The 21,284-nt window shown below is 46.6% G+C and overlaps 1 protein-coding gene across 5 annotated transcripts in view; it reads left to right on the plus strand.

Moving 5' to 3' along the window:
* LARGE1 (LARGE xylosyl- and glucuronyltransferase 1) overlaps positions 1–21,284 on the plus strand; it is a 488,258-nt gene that overhangs the window by 243,582 nt on the left and 223,392 nt on the right. For all 5 annotated transcript variants that reach the window (XM_064491518.1, XM_031463153.2, XM_064491519.1 and 2 more), the window contains exon 5: positions 3,323–3,446. In XM_064491518.1, coding sequence (XP_064347588.1) covers positions 3,323–3,446 — 124 coding nt within the window. The remainder of the gene's footprint in view (positions 1–3,322; positions 3,447–21,284) is intronic.

The following is a 21,284-nucleotide window of genomic DNA, read 5'->3' on the forward strand; positions in this document are numbered from 1 at the left end:
TTCCGACCCAGACGTTCTAGAGCAGAGCCCGAAACCTTGAACCATGGACGCAAGTGTACTGTCGGTGACTTCTACTTCTTCTGGTAACGTTAACAGAGACAGGGAAGGAGGGGCGTGGGCTGTCTCTTCCTGTTGTCTGAGTGTTTCTTGAGCCCCCACTGCTTGCTCACCTCTCTGCTGGACCCCGGGGATGGAGATGAAAAGATGGTTCCCGTCCTTGGAGGCCTCGGTGGAGAGAAGGCGCCCGGTGCTGGGGTTTGTATCTCGGTGCCTTGCTTTAGGTGGAAGATTTGCCTTTCATTTGAGGCACCGAGTTAGCAGGAAAAGGAAGGGTGAGACTGGGCTCACAGAAGGCTTTCAGGAGGAGAGGACTTACAAAGGGAATTTGGAAGGCTGAACAGGAACTCACGGGACCTCCAAGTATAGGGAGTGATAGTCCAGGGAGACGGAACAGCCCAAGCAAAGATACAGACAGGTGGAAAACATGATGTATTGGAGCAAATATGAGTAGCTTGGTCTGTTTGGTGTTGTTACCCCATGTCTAAAATTGTGTGGATAAAAATGTCAGTTGACAGCTACACAGATTTACCTTCACCCATTCTTGATAAGTAAGACTCCACTGCGGTTCCTGGGACGGGGGGATGGCTGTGCCCACGCTGAGGGCTGAAGGGACAGTCTGTCTTCCCAAGGACTGTGACTTCCTACCGCTGGCTTAGTGTTCAGGGAAGTCTATAAGCAAACACGCCATCACTCTCTCACGCCATCAGTCATCACTTAGGACTCCTGGCCACTTCTTACAGGGAAGCTGTAGGGCACACATGCCCCTTCCTTCTGGGCATAGACACTCTAGTGGGAGGATGTGCAGTGTTCAGGCTGTGGGTGCCATGGAGAAACTCTGCAGTGCTGATTGCTGCTTTGGGCCAATTATTCAGTCTCCCTTAACACCCTTGAGCACCTGTTATGTGTTTGGCAGGTTGGCCTTGGAGAGTAACTTCCTTTAAGTCCAGACTCATCTACCCAGCTCCACCTGCCTTTGCCACCATCGCCTTAAACTTGGTCTACCCGATCCCAGAACCTCGTCTTCCTCCAGTGTGCCTTTCTTCTTGTGCACCCCATCCTGGAGACGTCACCACCAACTCTAGAACCCCAGTGTCGTCATCTTCTTCCTCTCCATTTGCCCCCGTAGCCGAGATCTCTTCTCTTGAAATCCCTCTGGATTCAACATCTTTGCTGCTCTTCCACAGACACTGCCTAAATCAGATTCTCATTTCACTTTCCTTTAGTCTGCTAAATGAAGTGTCCACCCCTCATCCCCTGATCTGCCCACTCTCCATCACCCATCCAACCATGCAGTACATTTGTCAAACTCCTAGTGCTTTCCAGGCACTGAGCTAGACCATGGGGCTCCCGTTTGAGCGTAACTGGCATGATCCTTCACCTCCCTGACCTCACAGTCAAGCGGGCTGTAGACAAGAGAACAGGCGGTCACAGCCTAGGGATGGTACATGGTCCTGAGATGCTGTCCATTAGGAAGGGCCCCTGAGCTGGTCGTGGGTGGTCAGGGAGGAATTCTAGGAGCAAATGATGGCAGACCTCAAAGGTAAAGGCTGGTGAGGGAGAACCAAATGGGGAATGGAGAGTGTGAAGGAGGGGGAAGGAGGAGGAGGAAGGAAGGGACAAGACCGTGAGATGCCTGAGAGCAGGGATGGCGTGTCTTACCACCATGTCCCCAGCATCCTGTTCATCACCTGCAAGTAGTAGGTGTTTAACAGGTATTTATAGAATGAGCAAATGCAGGAGGGTTTCCTGCAGAGTAAACCATGTAGGTAAAGGCCCAGGTGGAGAGAGTGCATGGGGCCAGGGGGCACTGACAGACGTCTGCATGGTTGGAAGTTAACGCAGGGCTGGGGAGCGACTGTGCGCTGTACACGGGGCTGAGCACTGTAGGGCTGGTGATAGTCATCCCCCTGCTGAGCCGATGAAGTCCAGACTGCCCCGATGGGCGTTCATTGCTCCGCTCTAACCCCCGAATCCCTGCTGACCCTGTCCTCAACCACCACACTCTTAGCGCACCCTGGGCTCCAGCCACAGCCTCATTCCTCTCCTCGGATTGCGTCTCCTCTTCCTCTGCCTCCTGTCAAAGCCATTTATCCTGTAGGGCGCTGCTTCCCCCAGCTCTTACACATCCTTCTGAGCCAGTCCCGCTCAGCCCTTCTTTTTCTTTCCTCTCCTAGAACCTTGTCACCACATTCCACCTCCTGTTTACATTTCCTTGTGTTTCTATTTAACTGTCTCTCTAAATAGCATGAGCCCCTTGAGGGTGGGGGGCCGAGGTCATTCTCATCTTTCGATTTTGCAGAAGTGCCCCTTTGTGGTGTTACAATTTATGCTGTTACTTCTCCTAGCACAGTGGTATTTATGATGATAGTTCTTCTGGATTGAACTCTTGCTCTGTGCCTGGCAGTCCCTCAGGAAGGCATGTCTGCTGTCTGTCATTGTCCCACCTGTTTGTTATTGATATGCATCGTGTGTTGTACTTCTCATCTCATTGACCCAGTAGCCCAGAGAGGAGGCTTCTCAAAACATTTTGCAGGATGAGGCAGCAGCCGTGTAGAGGTGTAAGTGACATGCTCAGAGTCCCCACTAAGAGATGCCAGAAGTAGGCTTTGAACCCACGTCTGTTTGAATCAGAAGCTTTGCCCTTGTGTCATGCTGGCTTGTATTTTGGGAGCTGCCTCAGTATAGCCGCAGGTTGACTGAGGTAGAATGAATAAAGGCTTTAGAAATAGAAGCGAGGGCGAGATGATACTGAGTGGGGGGAGCCCCTGATGGTGCCTTCGTGGGTGCCTGGTTTTCTCTGGGGAGGACAGGACTCAGTGCTGTGCTGTGGGAGGGGGACCTTGCCAGCTCCATCCAGCCAGTCTAGAGACCTGACCCTTCTGGACCAATGCCCGCACGTCCAAGTGGTAAAGATAAAGCATTGGCCAAATTGTTACATATGCTCTACTTAGGATTTTTGGAAACACAGATGCCCTAATAACTGGTAGGACGGTTGGCTTGCCTCGGGTGTCAGCAATGATTTTCCCTTCTGTGGTCCTCGGTCGTCACGCCCCTGAAATCCTGACTTTGGATGAGACGTCTTCTCTCCTTGTCAGCTCTGACACACTCACCAGTACACACTGGTTTGGTAACATGCCTCGTTTACCTTCGCGATCGCTGTTGGAAACTGGCCACGTTGTTACAGATCGGTAAGAGCGCGTTTTTGTGGCCGGAATTCAAAGGTGTCGATTCTCCCTCCTGACTCCTCCTCTCACTCCCGCAGGCGGAACCCCCTGCACTTCCACCTCATCGCAGACTCCATCGCGGAGCAGATCCTGGCCACGCTCTTCCGGACCTGGATGGTGCCCGCCGTGCGTGTAGACTTCTACAACGCGGACGAGCTCAAGGTACTGGAGGGCGGGCGAGGCGCCGCCTCGGTCTCGTCAAGCCAGGTGCTTTTCTTGTTTGTGGTTTAGAAGACGGCAGCAAAGACAGACACCTCAGCTCCCACCTGGAAGGGCCCAGTCTTTAACTAGGGTGTTTACCACTGGAATCCGATTTTACTATCTGAAGCATTAAAGTGACCTCTTCTTTAGCACAGAATGTGCGTCGGTCCCTGTAGTTCTGGCCACCTGCAGAAGTGGCCACTGGCCTGGTACATATCTAAAGGAGGCCCATGGTGACTTTAATCTCGAGAATTTTGTTACCAAGTGAGGTCAGTACTGAACTCAGGAGTCTGACGGACCTGGGTTTGAATTCGTATATTGTCATTAACTGGTCATAAGACACAAAATAAATAAGCTATGCTTTCGCTGGGTCTGTTTTTCAGCAGCAGAAATGTGCTGACAGTACCAAGCTCACAGAGTAATTCAGAGGCTCAAACGAGAAAATGTGTGTGAAGGTGCTTTAAAGACTCTGCTGAGTAAATCTGAAGGGTTAATTGGGCCAGAAAGTTTCAACCAAACGATACTCATTTGACCGCATCATCCCCTTGCTTAAAATCCTCCCGTGGTGCCACGTTGCCTGCGTCTAGATTGAGTTCCACAGTTTGATTCAGAAGTCTTGCGTGTTCTGGCTCTTGATTCTTCTTCCCGTGTCATCTCTGGTCATTCCTGCAAATTCGCCTGTTACTCAGCTCTAAGAAACCACCTCTGGGCTCTCCGTTCTGCCTCCAGTGTTTGAGCCTTTGCCTATGCTTGTTGCTTCTACCTGACACACCCTTCCACCTACCTTGTCACAACCCCCACTCGTCCTTCAGGACTCAGCTGCCTGGCCACCTCCTCTGAGAACTTTCCTTGACTTCTCCAGGAAAGAGGACGATGTTTTCTATTCACTTGTCTGTCCGCTGCTTTAGTTTAGAACCCTCTTATTGGAGGACAGGCCTGCGGTGCATCTTATTCTTTTCCCTGTTTTTGGCACATCTGTTGGTACCTGTAACGCTCATGGATTTAACAAATTGCTCTTATTAGTGGAACCTGTAACTCTGCAGAAATACACGGATGCTCTATCTCCAATCAACTTGGGGAGGACTAAACACCTAGGCATGAGGCTGATTCTAGCAAATTGCTTGTTTCCAGCCTTCTCGAGCCATTATCTTTTCATTTCAGAGCCATAACGTTTTAAATAGATCACAGAGATGCCGGCCGGAGTTTCTGATTTTCCCATATCTCAGGCTCCGAGGTTGATCGAGATGTTCAGAATTTAGCCTTTGGGGATTGTCGTGGTAATTTGTGTGCCATTCCAATCTATTCTGAGCTAAAATTGATTAACGCTCTTTAAAAGGGAAAAACAAAATTTAGCAAATTGCTGCGCTAATTAAGGTGAAAGCAAGCCACCGTGTCTCCCAGGGTCTTAGCGCCAACACCGTGGGGAGAGGCAACGGAGACGAGGAGCAGAATGCTCATCCTCCTTTCTTAGAGCGGTCCTGTTCTCACGCCCCGTGCAAGCCTGGAGCCCCCAGCCTTTAAAGAAAACACCAAGTGGTTGGAGAAACCCCAACTTCATATCCTGTCTTGCCACTGAAGAACTATCTGATTTGGGTTCTGAGCCTTGGCTTCATCAGCTGTCAGATGGGTGGGATAGGACCAGCCCCCGAGGACAATGTTGACAGATACTGGGTTGAATGAGATGAGTCATGTAAGGGCCTGGCAGTGCCTGAAAAGCAGCAGGTTCTGGAAAATCCCTCATTCCCCTTTGCAGCCACAGCAATACAGTGTTAAAATCCTTTTGAGTGTAGGTCTGTGATGAATCCACAGGCAGTTTGGGGTTGAAAGGTCAGTCTCTGTGGCCTGTAACCTGCTCCTGGGCACCCCAAGGCTTCCATGGGGTCTTGGAGGAAAGGAGAGGGGTTGGGGGAAGATCAGAGCTCTGACTCCCTCGTGCCCATGGGAGTCCAAATATCCATGACTTTTACATGCTGGATTTGTGTCCATTTGAATGGAAGCCTCCGTGGCTTACAAAATAAGAACTAAAGATAATACACTCTGAGGTGTTCTAAAAGATGTCCGCTCCAGAGTCCTGCCCTTTGCTCTGACTTCTGCCGCCGGCTCTGCCCTGCCAGGTCCCTTACTTCCCTACCGCGTCTATATCTATCACCCACAGTCATGCGTCCCATGACTGCTGTCAGAATCCGGTAAGGACAGTGAGTGTGGAGGCACTGTGTTAAACATCATTATTCCATAATGCATGATAACAGTAGGAATAATGTGAACATAATTCTGCTCAGCAAACCCAGAACCGGGATCTGCCCACTCCCCCTAGCCTGGGCCTCTCCTGCTTCTGGCACCACCATCCACTCAGTTACTCATCCAGCAGCAAGAGTCTGCCTTTGATCGGTCCCCTTCCCTCACCTGCGTCTAACCACTCCAAGCCCTCCTTGTCTCTGTCTCCCTGGCCACCACCCTAGTCAGCACACGTGTGGTATGTTCCCCAGCACAGCAGCAGTGTTTTATCTTTTTTTATCCAGACAAGTCTCTTCCCTTCTCCTCTGCTCACTCCTCCTCCTCCTCCAAATCTCTTCTCCATTAGAAGCAAGAGTCAGCTTTCTCGAAAGCAAACCCAGCTGTGCCGTCCCCTGACTTCTGTGTAAAACCTTTGATGGTTTCCCAGTGCTTTTAGGATGGAGCCCACAGACCCTTAACTGAGTTGTGTTCCTCAGCACACTCTGGCTCCTGCCTCCTTCCGCCTTCGTCTTGTGTGGTTAGCACCATCGCCCACCCACTCAGTCTTCCAGTCTCCTGTGCGCCTTCCTTTCCACTGGGGCCGTTGCACAAGTCCTTCCTTCTGTCTGTTATACTCTGAGCCTTCTCTCCCTCGTTGCTGACTAATTCCACATTCCTGTGCTTAAGACTCCGTTTACTTAGGGGAACCTGCCCTGCCTTCATCATCTCACAGGGGCTCCTTTGTTGTGTCTTCTTGCAGGATCACATACATTTCTTTAGTAAACTCGCTGCAGAGTGTAAGCTGTCATGCCTTTGGGTAGGCTGGCAAATGTCTGTCTCTCCCCCAGAGTTTAGGCTTCAAAAGAACTGGGATCCTGTCTGTTTCTCCTCGCCCTTGTATCCCTAATGCCTGATGCGATGCCTGGTCTACGGAAACGTCTGCTTAATGAATGATACCCAGAAAACTCAGGGTTGGGTCCCTAAGAATCATAAAGCCATTAGGAAGGGGTTTCTTGGTCACTGTCAGGGTTAACCACAGTCCTGAGGCCGGTTGTGCCTCAGGGCACAGGCAGGCAGCCAGGTACTTGTCTACCAGCGACCCTGCAGTGGCAGAAATAAGGCGGCTGCATCTGTACCAGCCCCTTGTAAAGTCCCAAGAGCAGCCGAGGGACAGGTGAGTGTCCTTCCATGACAGGGACACTGGGGAGGGAGGCATTGAAATTCCACCCACTAGGGACGGATGACCACATGGCATCATGCTGTGTTCTGCACTCATGCTCGGGAAGCGTGCCGGGCGGTACCCTCAGCAGACACTTAAGACAGCCTCCCCCCGATATAGCTCTGAGAACTTGCCTGTACAGCTGTTGGAAACGGCGTTTCTCAGAACTGCTCCTGCGGGCCGCTTATTATATCTGTCAGCCCTGGAGGATGGAGTGATAGGGGAAAGGAAGTTATGAAGGATCAGTGCATGATGAAAAACGAACTGTGAGAAATTCGCCCTGGACTGGTACGCTTCCCTCCATAATGACCAATTAGTGTGGATTTGCAAATAGCGTTCGCTCAGCCTGCCCGCCCCCGTGGCCTGTGAGATGCTCATTGGTCTTTCTGATGTTTCCATGGCCCGTTCATTTCCGGCTCTCGAGTCCCCAGATCCACAGGCTACCAGGACGGAGTGCTCCCAGCCCCACTCCAGACACGCAGCTCCTGTCACCAGGGGAGGGAGGTGGAAGGAGGAGCAGGACGAAGACGCCACCTCCTTCCTGTGTGGAGCTCCATGGGTGGCTGCAGGCTGGCACTCGCTTCTCACAACAGCCCCGTGGGGTGAAGAGAGGGTATCATTACCTCCATCTCACAGGCAGTTTATAAATTGAAGCATGGAGTCAAAGGAGATTTGCCTTCGATCAGGCAGCTAATAAATGCCTAGAGTGCTATTTGATTTTTTTTTCCTTTTCCAAATGAAATGATGGGGGATACAGGACTGTGTAATTCACTAGACACGGAGAGGGGGTGGATCTGAAGGAAAGGTGGGAGCCATGGGCTACGGCCTCCAGGGGAGGAAGCTGGCACCGCTGAGTTGCACTTGAACTCAGAATTCCTGTTTTCGGTGATCTTGGACCCCATAGTCTGTGGTGTAATCTCTCTGATTTGTGGGACGCTTTCTCTCTCGTGTCTGCGTGGTTCTCTCATGGAGCACTCTCCGTAACTCTGGGGATCTGTCCCACTCTGCTCCCCATTATACATATTGGGAAACTGAGGCTTAGGGAGGTTAAATAACTGACTCCGTCCGAATCTTCCATAGCTAGTACATGACGGCGCTGGGATTAAAACCCAGAACCGACTCCGTGATCCACGTTCTTTCTCCTATGTTCTGTTCCCTTCTCTGTGGCCCAACTTTAAGCTGAGATACGATAATTGTGTCTAGACAAGGGTTCTCTGAGCTCTCGGTGGTGTTCTTTTTCTGGTTGTTCCTGAAGAACAAATGCACTAAGCATGACCCCTCCATTTAAAGGCCCGTGGGGAATGGAGCTTCCTGCTGGGGACAAAAGCATCTCTTCCTAATGATGCTCTGAAGATTGGGACGACCCTGTCACTGCCATCCAAGGATCATTTTCGAAACCAAACAGTCCTCACTCTGGACAGTTTGCCTTAAATCAGCAAGATATTCGCCAGTTTTCAGACAAGGCCCCGCATGCCCACTGGCCTTTGATCTTGCCCTGGTTGGCCCGGAAAGTCACCCCCATGCCGCCCCTGGGGCGAGGATGATCCCAAGCTCACGAAGGGAAGTGGCTGGGGCAGGGACTGTTTCATGATTCCCCCTGTCTAGCTGGAAGCCCCAATTTATCTCCTTTTCTCTTAGACCCGAGGCCTGCTCATTACTGGCATCAGAAGGATTAGGAAGTGGGATTCAGGACTGTGGTTGTAGAAAATATTGATGGTTGACTCTAAAAATTGGCTTCCTACTCATACTCAGTTGCCTTTGTACTGGTCCCTGTGGAGTCCTGTAGAGGCTCTCTTTGGATAACTGCCATCTTTCAGCACCTGCTGTCCTTTGGGACACAGACACCTATTCCTCCTCTCACTAGGGAGGATGGAGAAGCTGCTCCCTGCTTCCCAGGAAGACAGGCTCCCCGAGTGATGGGCATTTTCAGCCGGGAGGGACTGATGGGGATGGAAACTCATAGGGTTTCAGGGTTAGAAAGAAGCCCGTACTCACCTATTCTTTGACAAATGAGGCCCTGTGGGGCTAAGCAAGTTGTCCAGCATCTCACATACGATTTTTTTGCAAACAGTCCTCTTCCCCAAGTTGGGTCTGGGTTTCATGATCGCCAGGCCTGGAATATAGTTCACGGGGACCACAACGGCCATGGCAATGGCTGAGCTCCCAGTGTAGGGAGCAGACACCCCCATGGACTGGAGGAGTTCCAGGCAGACGTGGCCTGCAGAGGAAAGAGGAAAGGACACCTGGGACATGTCTCACTCATAGAGGGCATGTCCTGCTCTGCGACACCCTGCAGAAGAATGAGAAGTGAAGCAAGGTGCGTGTGGCCTTTGCGGTTGCCTCGTCCCGTTTCGCTGATGATACGGCGGCACTGAGCTTAACAATGTCTTGCCAAGCTGGAAGCTCTGGCTTTCCTTCACCGGTGAAGGCAAAATGCAGTCAGATGAGATCCTGTAATGGAAGGCATGGTGCTTGGCACATAGTAGGCCCTCAACAGATTCTGTTTTCTTCCTTTCCTCTTTGGTATAATTGAAGATGGCAGTGATTAGCCTCTTAAGCCTTTTTTTCCATACCCACCATGTCCACGCACCTTCTCTTCCACTATAACAGGAACAGATGACTGCTCATCGGAGGGTATGTATTTTCAGTTGCTTTTCTAGACAATTTATGGATTTAGACTCCTATTCCTTCTCTCCTTTTGGGTCCAGCATTAAGCAGGAGAGCTGGCTGAGGTTAAATATTAAGTCCGGGTCTAGAAAAGTTAGCATTTTCCCATTTCCTTCATTGCTTTACTGGTTCCTGTATTATCTGCCGATGGGAGAGCTGGTTCTGTAAGGCTGGTAGTGCTTTTCCGGCCTCTGTGTTAGCCTTTTCTCTCCGATAACAAGGACAAGATCACGGAACAGACATGAATAAGTGAAATGCGTTTGAAAACAGTACCTTTCTGTATTCAGAAGAGTGATCTTTGGCTTTTAAATATTAGACATGGAAAATTGTAGGCAGCCATCAGAAGTTGTAATCTGTATTAGAAAAGATCTTTCTGTGTCAATTGTACAATTCACTTTGTGCGCAGGCAAGCGTTTCTCTGTACAGCGGAGTGTCTTAATGAATGGGCCCTGTCCCCTTTTGAGAATCATAGAATCTTAATTAGGAAGGAACGTGGCATTCACCGGGCATAACCTTCCACTTTCTTCTGTAATATTCTATGTACATGGTCATTAATCTTCTGCTTTTGAGTACTTCCAGAGATAAGAGATCATTACCTCCCAAAGGACCTTGTTCCATATTAAGAAACTCGATTAGAAATGTCCACCTGGTGCTGTACTGAAATCTTCATCTATTGAATCCACCGCCCCCAGCCCCGCCATTGGTCCTGAGCCCTAAGAAAGACCAAATGTGAGTGTATATATCACCGTCTGTTAACTTGTCTGCCTTCCCCACTAGACTGTGTGAGCCAGGAGGACAAGACCTGTCACTTTGATCTCTAGGCCCAGCTTTTGGGATAAAACTTGGCCAATGATGGCTCCCAGAAAATGCATTAAGTTCTGTATTTGAGGTCTGCAGAGCGAGTCAGCCAGGTGTCAGGACTAGCGTCTCTCCTGTGTCCTCTCTTCATCATCTGCAGTCCTTCAGCCATAATCCAAACAGCAGTGCTGGGAGCCTAGCTGACACTTAAACATATCTTCCGCCGTGTTTGTGTAGTCAGTGGTTTCCGAGCTGTTGCCTTGCTTGAATGGACTTCGTTTTGTCTCTGTGTCCCGTGTCTGCCATTCTCCGTGGTTCTTCAGAATGTAACACTTGTTCCAGATCTATGTACGTGACCTGATTAAGTTGGCACGTGATCAGTTCTTACTCATGAGAGTTATTCTTAAAGGAAGAATCTTTTTTTTATTCGTTATAATTTAAATGTTTTTCTAAGGTGTACCCCGATGTGGACCACTGTCACTGGTTTCCCCTGGACTGAAGGGGCCCCTTTTGGTCCTACATGCATAGAATTCTTTTCAGGTCCTGACAGTTTTTCTTGGATTTCATCAGCCTCTGAAAGGACCATCCAATATCTTGACTTTCAAGTGCCTGCAGCCCTAAATTTTCATTAGCTTTTCACCAACTCAGCCACTCCATCTGTGGGTAACGTGCCCAAAAATATACCTCCTCTAAAACACTGAAGCTCTAACATTTCACTCCCCAAATCCAGCCTTTTATCCTTTCAAAACATTTGGACAAAAACTCCTGTTTTCATTGTAAAAATTTTCTAACCTCATCATAATTTTCAGTAAACTCTCTCCACTGCTTTCTCCCAATCCATCAAGTGCCTCTGGTCTCTCTCTCTTTTGTTTCTTTGGTCCAGCTTGTATTCCAAAGTCCATCCTTATAACTATACCCCTAATTCACTGAAGTTGTTTTTTAACTCAAGTTCTGGACCCGTAAGATCTGTGAGATGAGAGAACAGCACTGCCCCGAAGGCCAAGAGAACTAGATTTTAACGTCACTCTGACCTCGGGTTAACAGCAGCCTGCTGATGTGTTTGGAAAATTCCTTCTTAACAAAAGGAAACGTGCTGTTTTTATAGCGCAGGATTCTTGAAAAGGCACAATGAAATAAGGTGCATGAAAGCATTTACTTCAAGGGGAATGGAGAAGAAGGCCACAGCAAGGAAAGCGGGAAGGGACTAGTGGTCAGGAGGGGTAAAGGTGGGTCAGGGGACATAATGCATTTTATTTAATCCTAAACATTCCAGCGTGGGATCAGTGTTTTAAAAGTTACTAGTGTGACATCTTGCATATTTTTTTTTGTACTAAGTCTTCAAAGTCCAGAGTTGGGTTTATATGTCTCAGTTTGGACACGCTGCATTTCAGGGGCTCAGTGGCCACATATGATTGGTCGGTGGCTGTGGACGAGGAGTAAAGCTGGGCTTCTGAGGCTACCTTGTAATGCAAGGGTGGAGAGAACCAGTCTATGTTTGAAGAATAAAAATTCTCACTGTTACAATAAGAATGTCCTAATAAAATGTCTACAGAGTTTTGAGCAGAAAAGACGAGAGACCCCAGAATCCCAGCCAAGTTCTGCCATGTATAAAGGCAACAGGAAAAAAAAAAAAAAAGATGTCATGCTATGCAAGGACTCTCAAAATATACACCAGTGTATACTTCTTGTAGAAAGTATTATAAGTTATTTCCCAGCCAACCAAGAAAGTGATCAAAATGAGTATTCAGGAATGAGGAGGTCTTGTTCTAAAGGGGCAGGCAGGGTGTGCTGGAAGAAGTTACACATGGAGTGATCTGTAAATAATTGTTCTTAAGTCAGTTGCAGAGCTGAATGCAAATGCCAAAAGTTGTTCTTGAAAACATACAAGTAACCAGCTGATCACAGACATTTTAAAACAGCCGAGGAAGTGTGGGTTGGGTTTAAAAGCTGCTAAGCTTCTTGTGTTTTGTGGGGTAACTCAGAAGATACTTTGTTAACCCATCATTCTGAACACCCGGGGGAAGAAAGATAAGATGTTTCTGGAAAGCTCAAAGATGACTTCTGGTAAAGTTATAAATAGATTTAAGTCTAAGTTATTGGAGATGATTATTACAAATGAAGCAAACTCTATATAAAATAGATAGGAAGCAAAGAAAACGAGACAGAAAAAAAATAATGATGCTGCAATATTTGATTTCCTTGTGGGGGGAAGCTGAACCTTGACCGTCATTCTATACCAAATACAAAAATTAACTTGAAATGAATCGTACGCCTACATGCAAGAGCTATGCAGGCAGAACTGGTGGGAGAAAGCAGAGGAGAAAGTCTCAGTGACTTTAGGTGAGGCAAAGATTTCTTAAATAGAATATGAAAAATGCAAACTAAAAAAGAAGAATCTTGCTAAATTGGACTTCGTCTGAACTGATAGTTTTTGTTCTTCCAAAAGCATTAACAAAATAAAACGACAAGCCACAGACGGGGAGAAAATATTTGCAAAGCACATGTCTGATGAAAGATTCGTATCTGGAATATATTGAGAGAACTCTTCCAACAATAACAGAAAGACAAACGACCCAATTTAAAAATGGGCAACATATTTTAAGAGACACGTCACCAAAGAAGACACAAGGCTAGCCAGCGAATCCCTGAAAAATGCTCAACATCGTTGGTGCAAATTAAGATCATCGTGTGCCACTACTTCACAGTCACTGCAGTGGCTAAGATTACAAAGACTGACAGTAAGGAGTGTGGCTGAGAATGTGGATCAGCCAGAGCGCTCATCCATTGTTGGTGGCTGTATAAAATGGTACAACCACTTCGGAAAACCGTCCGTCAGTTTCTTAGAAAGTTAAACATATACTCGCAATATTGCCCAGCAGTTCCATTCCTGGGAGTTCCTCCAGGAGAAAGAAAAACGTACATGCTCACAAAAATTTGTATGTGAATATTCATAGCTTTATTCATAGGACTCCAGAGTCCGTCACTTGGAGGAAACAGTGGTCCACATATCCAGCCAACGAAACATTTGACCCGTGTAACAAAGTGCGTGAATCTCAGAAGTGGTACCCTAAGTGAAAAAAGCCAGGCACCCGATGTGATGTATGTATATCATTCCATTGATTTGAAATTCTTGAAAGCAGATCAGAAGTGACTAGGGGCCAGTGCTGGTGTGGTGGGGGTTGCTTTAAAAGGGACATGAGGCAATTTGGGGGACTGAAGACATTGTTCTATAAAGTGATTGCTATGGCCATTGGAGACTGTGATTTCGTTGAATTATACATTTAAAAGGGGTGATTATAATGTGTGTAAATTTTTTTCTCAAAGCTGAAAAGTAATGCCTAAAAATACTATTCCAGAAGCAAAACCAACATCATTTGTTTTAACAAAAATAAATGCTTTAAACTCTTTTATTATTGGACAGAACTCTGATGCTTGATTAAATAGTGGTGTCTTAACTATGTGCTTACTATCTCCAAGGAGCACACCTAAAATAAATTATAAAGTTTGAAAATAAAATTTGTAGGATATCTCAGATGTGTGGAGACAAACATGGTGCCGGTATGTTAATTGCAGATGAACTCAAGTATAATTAAATACATTTCATTAGATGAAATTGATAATTTTGAATTGATGAGTATGATTTCCGTAAGAGGGTGTAACAGCCAAGCTATTTTCCAAGCAGAACTCTTCCAAATATGAAAAACAAGGACTGGTGGAAAATATAGGACATATTCGGAGAGTTACAGCCACTAAAAAGGCAAATCATATTGTTAATGACAAAGTTTTAAAACTGTAATCAGTATCAATAGATGTCAAATTTCATATCAAAAATAGATTTTCAAGTGTTCATGAAAAAGCTTACTTAAATTGAGGGCCAAAGGGAACCTCAGTAAAATTCAAATCAGAAAAATTATAAAGGCCCCATTTTTGGCCACAGTGCAGTAAAACTACCTATTAGAAACAAACTTTTAAATGGGAGGCTCAGGATAATTGGAAATTAGGGGAGGTTTAAGAATTTTTCTAAATGCTTATTTAATCCAAAAGGAAATGAAAGCTAAAATTATAGCCTATTTTGAAAACAGCAAAAGAGGAACATTTCACAGTAAAGTTTATGGAATGCGCCCAAAGCCGTCACTGGAGATGTCTTAATAGCTGTCTGTGCTTTCGTTATTCAGAAACAAAGATGATGATGAATGAATCTCACATTCCACTTGGTAATTTCTTGGTGACAAGAAAATGGAAGAAAGCAGAGGGGAAGTACAGTGGACAGCAGAAGCCTGTGAACTAAGAAAAATGAAAAACAGAAAGCTGAAACTAAAACTTTGAAAGCTGATTTTATGCACAAGAAAATGGTAACCCTCTGGCAAGTCTAACCATGAGCAATGGTGAAGGTATTAATAAGCGAGAGAATGAATGTGTTACAGTGCGACAATACAGGTAGAAAATGGTAATAAAGTAACAAAAATAGCCAGCATTTCTTTGGTATTCACCACATAACAAATGCAGTCATAAGCATTTAACGTGGATTATCTCATTTAATTCTTGCAACAAAACAACCCTTTGGAATTAGTGCTGTTATGATCCCATTTTGCAGATGTGGAACCTGAGACTTCGAGACAATGTGACCAACACATCTGGGTTAGAAAGGGATAGAAACAGGAAAGGAGCCTCTCAGCCTGGCCATGGGTCTGGGTTTTAACCCTGCAACATGACCCTCTGTAAAACCCCTTGCTGATTTACGAAATCATTGAGGTGTGATCCTGTGTTTGCCTGAAATACTGTTTGCAGTTATTGCTGCCAGTTGCCTGAGGCACTGTCAGTCCTGATTACTTTGAATTAAATTCTCCCTTTGAGGTTTGTCAGACCTAACAGGTAGCCTGAGTTCAGAGCACACGCCATTGTGTGGCACGGCTTCAAGGTGCTAACTCTCCAGTACCACCTCCCCCGCCCCCAACCAGCAACCAGCTCCGGTTTGCCATTAAACTAAAGACCGGTGTGTTTCCTGGCTGTTCTCTTCTGGATGGTGGAGTTTATTTCTGGATCACCTTTATGCAGAGAGTGAGGATTTGAGGGGGGTCCTGACTTTATGCAAATGTCTTCTCTTGACTCCTTATTAAGCCAGACCAGGACCCTTATCCTTTCTCTCCTGCACCCCACCCGTAGCAATGGAAGCAGAGCTCAAGGGTTCGCTTCCCTTGGGCAGTCCTGGGGTTCAGGAATGACTTATAGTCTAATTTTGCAGCTTCGACTTGCTTTTAATATTTGTAGTTTTGCTTTCATGCCAACTTATGTTTTATGTATCTAATATATAAATATAAATATACACATATATTTATATTTCTTTCTTCCAGTGAGAGGGGTTTGGGATTACCTTGTTCACTGTGTTACCTGAAACAGATGTCTTCCCTCCCCATCTCTCATTTAGAGCTCAGTTTCAATCTCCAGGACACTGTGGTTAGCCCACCATCCTGTTAATTAATGTGGGGGTTCCCCTCCCATAGGTTGTGCTGCCGCCCTGTGCTTCCTTTGTCATGACACTTGTCATTGTATAATTATTTGTTAAACATCTTCCTCGTATAATTATTAAATACCCTCAAGGCTAAAGTATTAGGTGTAGGTCTGACTTGTCCACCACCATGTGGAGCCCACTGGATGGTCTTAACCGCCCCATTTCTATTGCTAGAGACTGCTTGCACATAATTGACTCTCAGTCAACATTTGGGTGAAAAAAGTCTTGATAAGGATGCTGAGGGTTTTTTTCCTCCACTCAGAGTCCCAGGAGCAGTTATTTCTCTCAACTGTGACTGTGAAAAGGCAAGAGTAGTATCTGAGTATTTGTCAACCCTTGCTTAAGGAAGAGCTAGCAAGCTGTAGAGAAATAGTGGATTATACAGCCAAAGGCATTGTGAAGATTGAGCATTTGGGAAAAGATCAAATAGAATATCTTGAGATAGAAAAAATAAATTTTGGATTGATTAAAGAGTTAAGCTGAAAACAGAACATTAAACAAAACCAGAAGAAAAATATGAAAATTTTCCTGTAGGGGGTGAGGAAAATTTGCATATGTCCAAGGGAAATGGAAAAAAAAGAAGTTGTCAAGGAAAACTCTGGTAGATTTGACTAATTAAGATGAGGGGAAAAAAGAGAAATTCTGAATGTTAATCAGCAACTGAAACAAAATTAAATGGCAAGTAATAAATTGGCAAAATTATACTTTAAACAAACATAGCAGATAATGTATAAAGCATTCTTACAAATCAATAGGAAAAATAAACAGACCAATGAAAAATGCATAAAGGATAAAAATAAAGGAATTCACAAAATAAGATAAACAAATGGTTAAAAAAAAACCTTATATATATATAGTAATATATAATAATATCACTAACTATTCAAAGAAATAGGGAAATCTGATTTTTATGTCTAAGTGACAAAGGCTTTAAAAAATGTATCACCAAAAAAAAATGTTAAAAAAAAAAAGTATTGCCTAATATTGGCATGTATCCACCAGGACTAACTCTTACAAAAGTGTCTGTTACAGACGAATGTCAGAATGGCCTTTCTTTTTCATAGTGTGGCAGTATTTATCAAGATCCTCTACAAATACATACAAGCTGCATGATGCAGAACTTCGTTGTCCTACAGAGATAGAAACAGAGTCATAAAATGTCACTGTGCTATGGTTTGTTTACCAGTAACACACATTAAACACAACTTAAATCCCAGCAGTGGCCAAAGGGTAGAGACATCATGGCACGTCCTCGCAATGGGACACACAAAGCTTTTCAAAAAATCACTTTTCTGAATAAGATTTTTGTTGATTTAATAACAAAGTTGAATGTTGCTTGAATAAACAAAAAAGGGGAAATACTTGGGATGTGATATTAAGCTTTAAAAAAAAAAGACACAGAGCTACTTCTCTTCAAAGTGAACACCATCCATACAGTAATGTAATTATTCCAGCAGGAAGAACATATGGTAACATTTAGTAGGTCCCCTCTGGGTACAGGGCTTCTAGTTCTCTTTTTTTGTTGTTGTTGCATTTGACAAAATTTCTCTAGTAGCAGAGTTTAAAAAAGAAATACATTTTTCCTTCTGGAAGAAGGTAGGGAAGAGGAAGAAAGGAAAGAGACAATAGGGACCTGAAACAGGTAACCGGAAGAGAAGCCTTGGTGGTGCCCCAGCGTGGTGGGCAGCATGGCGTGTTCACGGGTGGTGCACCGCGGGGTCCGGCCCGTGTGCCCAGGGGCCGTGGCCGTCAGGGCTGCCACCGTTCCTGTGAGAGGGGCTTACAGGTGGGATGCTGGTTGGTGGAGTGCCCAAGGACTTCCTGGGGCTTTATGTACGCTGACCAATCCACCCTCTTTGACTTAGATCCCGTCTGAGGTGTCTTTGTGGGACAGATAAGGGAGCCTAACGTGGAGACAGGTCATTAGGAACTCGCTTCACCCCGTTCTGTGCAGCTCCAGGGACACTCGCGTTATTTACGTGGTCGGAACAGAACTGGTTCATCCAGTCCAGACTCACTGTTCTATAGGGTGACAGTTCACCAAGAGAAGGTACTGGAGTGTTTTGGTTAAAATCCGTGTTTTTCCTAGTCTTTTCCATGATGATTTAGTATCAGTTAGATTGTGTTTGTTGCTAATGGGGGCAAAAAAAAGACCCCAGTAAAGATGCTTCAACAGCCTGTTTACTTTTCTCACATGGCAAGAAACCCAAAGGTTGACAGTTTCATGAGAGATGATGGTTGTCTTGGGGACTGTCTTGGGTTGCTCATGGTCACAGTTCACAGTGCTCACTGCAGATCCAGCAGCCATCTCCTCACGGGAGATGACTTATTCCTTATTCCTCTCTCTACCAGGGAAGGGATCTTCTCCCCCAAATCTCCAAGCAGACTTCTCCCAGCTGCGCTGGCCAGGACTGTGTCAGGTCTGCGGAGGAGACCGGGGCAGTGAGGGCGTGTGTGTGTGTGTGTGTGTGTGTGTCTGTCTGTCTGTGGGTTTGCAGTCTTTACCGTAGAGAATTGGAAGACTGGCTTTGGGTAGACAAACAACAGTCTCTCACACCACTCTTCATGGGTTTATCTTGAGAAGATGCGTATTTAGGAAGCAGGGATAATCACGGTCGTGTTTCTCTCCCTTCATTCTCTCTCTTTAATCTGTGGCTTCTGAGTTCACTGGTTTGGAGTTCGGCTGGAATAACTTTGTTGGGATTTCCCGAGGCACGTGGTCTGTACATGAGGAAGCTCCCAGCCCCTCTAAGACCACGGTGGATGGGCTGCCAGTAGTTGCATTTTCTCATTTAGCACGGGGCAGCTGGCTGGCTTGGAGAACCGGATGCTAAGTCTAGTTAATAACTAGCTGGATTCTCACCTAATAAAGAGGAAACAACTCAGGTCTGAACCTGGGTACAGATCAATCGGCAGATGAGGCTTTGGTGAACGCACACTGTTCCAGGAGAAATCAGATGCAGAAAAGATCATGTCTTTCCCAAGAATGTAGTGGAAACTAATGAAATAGGGAACGGTGCTGTGTCAGTAAGTTCTCAGCTGGAGAGTCGGAGACGGCTGCCCAGGAGAGACGGGACTCGGAGCTGAGCCCTGAGGGCTCCTGCCATCTCCAGAAGCGAAGGGGGAAGGGAGGGGGCGTTCCCCGTCAGGACGTCGTTACCAAGAGCAGGTGCAGGGCTTTTTATCTTGCTCGGAATTAATAATAGGCGTTCGTTGTCTAAAGAAGAGAAAGACGTTCCCCGGGCAGAACTCCTTTGCCGCTTGTGATCTGCTGAGCTTTGCTGTCAAACTTAATGCCCTTATCATTGCACTTCTTCTGTCGGAAAAGAAAGAAACGCATTTCTTTTATCTTCCTGGCACTTCTGTTTTTCACTCGTGAAAGCTACACCTTTTGGTAGTTGAAGAACCTCATAAACCAGATCACTAAAACTATCCCCCAGGACCACTCCGGATGCCCATAGCCTGTCCTGAAAATGGCTTTCACTATCCATAGTCAGTGTGTCCATCTTCAAATTAAAAACAGTTTGAATGTCTGCTATATGCAAAGTGTTTGAAAAGCACTAGGGGCATTTCCAAGGTAAAAATTGCGACTCTACCATAAAGGATGTTCATGTGGGGGAGATAAAGGTGTGCTGGAGTGAGTTACCCACGGACTCAGTGAGGTGGAGGGACGCAAGCGTAGTAGCAGCTGAGTGTGGCCTCCCTGGCCTTCCCTTTGGAAAACTGAACTTTGATTTTACAGTGCGCAGAGTCCACTTTAAAATCAATTTCCCTGACCTATTCAGTGCGTTTGAGGGCAGAAGAGGGGGCTGGATGGGATAGGCATTGTTGAATTCCTGCCCGAGGTTCTGTTTCTCTTATTTATTAGATAACTTGCAACAGAAAGCCAGCTCTGCCCTGTGGGGTGTCACTGAAATGAACAGGTAAGTCTAGGACCCTGATCTTAAGGTTCCCAGGTCCAGAGACCGAGTGACAATAGAGGCAGGGTGTCTTGGTGGATAAGTAGCAAATCAAGAAAGAATAGAATTTTTTAAAAAGATTAGAATTGGTTCACCTACTCCAGACTTACCATTTTATACAGTGACAGCTCCCAAAGAGGAGGTAGAGAAGCATTTTGGTTAAAAGGTGCATCTGTAGACAGCTCTTGTCCTGTCCAGGCGACTGCCTTGAAAGGCAGGCAGATTTTACCAGCAGACTCGACAGGGTTTGGGCCCGCTGGACATGGCCGTCAAGGGAGAGAGCGATCAAGTTCAACTCCTGGAATTCTGAAACAAGCTGGTGGGTGCGTGGTGGTGTTACCTAAGACGGGGGAAACTGAGGAAGGAGCCGGCTCTAGTGGGAAAAGCCAGAGTTCCGTCGTCTAGACATCCTCTTAGAGTCTGTCTGTCGGGAGTATGCTGTCTGTGACAGGAGCTGTCCAAAGGACAGAAATACTCATCCTAGGTGTGATGGCCCCTTCCCCCAACAAAAGCACACGGTGCTGGATTAGCAGGTGCCCACGTGTACCAGGAGTCCTGCCAAGAGGTGAGGCCCAGTTGGGCAACAGCTAGGTACATCCTGAGGCTGTGATCCAGCAGAAGGAATCCACGCATCCCTTTTTATGTAGGGGAAGCATGAGCGTGGTCTTGACCTAGTGAAGTTCACATCTGGGGCTCCCGCACGGGGGTGCCTGAGCTCAGGTGGGAGCGTTCAGGAGATGGCTGAGCAGCAGCAGCCGCCCAGCACCCGGGGCTCGGCGTCCTTGGTTCATTGTGAGGCTGAGTTCAGGATGAGGCTCGTCTGGTTGGCGGAGGAGGTGCTGAGTCTAGTGGGAAAGTGGAATCACTCCTGCTGGGAGCGGGGCATCCGTGCGCTCGGAGAGCGGGTTGCTGCCGGCCAAGGGAGACCCTGGCTTGAATCAGCCGCTGGGCAGTCTTGCTTGTCTCAGCTTTGTGTTCTTTCCTTTATAAGCTCCGTTTAATTCTCTTTCTTATCGGTGGGAGTTACGGAGTTGTCCTTTTTCTTCCTTTAAGTCAGGATGCTTGAGGACTTACCCTGATGCCCTTACCTCATTCCTAGGAGGCAGTTCCTTAATTCTGGATATTGCAGGATTTTCCAGTAGGTCAAACTGAGGCAAAACTTGTACCCTCGTCCCAGGATCAAATCAAGATCCTACTGTTCGTCTGCACGCATTTCTCTGAGTCTTCACTAAAACTTCCAGACACGGAAGTTTGCTGTTCTGGGCTAAATAATTCCTTGTCGTGGGGCCCATCTTGTCTGACGTGTAACAGCGTCCGTGATGTCTTCACGCCAGACGCCAGTACCACCCTTCCCCTCCAGTCGCAACAACCAAAAATGTCTCCAAGCATCGCCAGACGCCCTTTACAGGGAGAAACTGCCCCTGGGTGAGAAC

The sequence above is a fragment of the Camelus dromedarius genome, chromosome 11 (assembly GCF_036321535.1).
Source record: "Camelus dromedarius isolate mCamDro1 chromosome 11, mCamDro1.pat, whole genome shotgun sequence".
Classification (NCBI taxonomy): Eukaryota; Metazoa; Chordata; class Mammalia; order Artiodactyla; family Camelidae; genus Camelus; species Camelus dromedarius.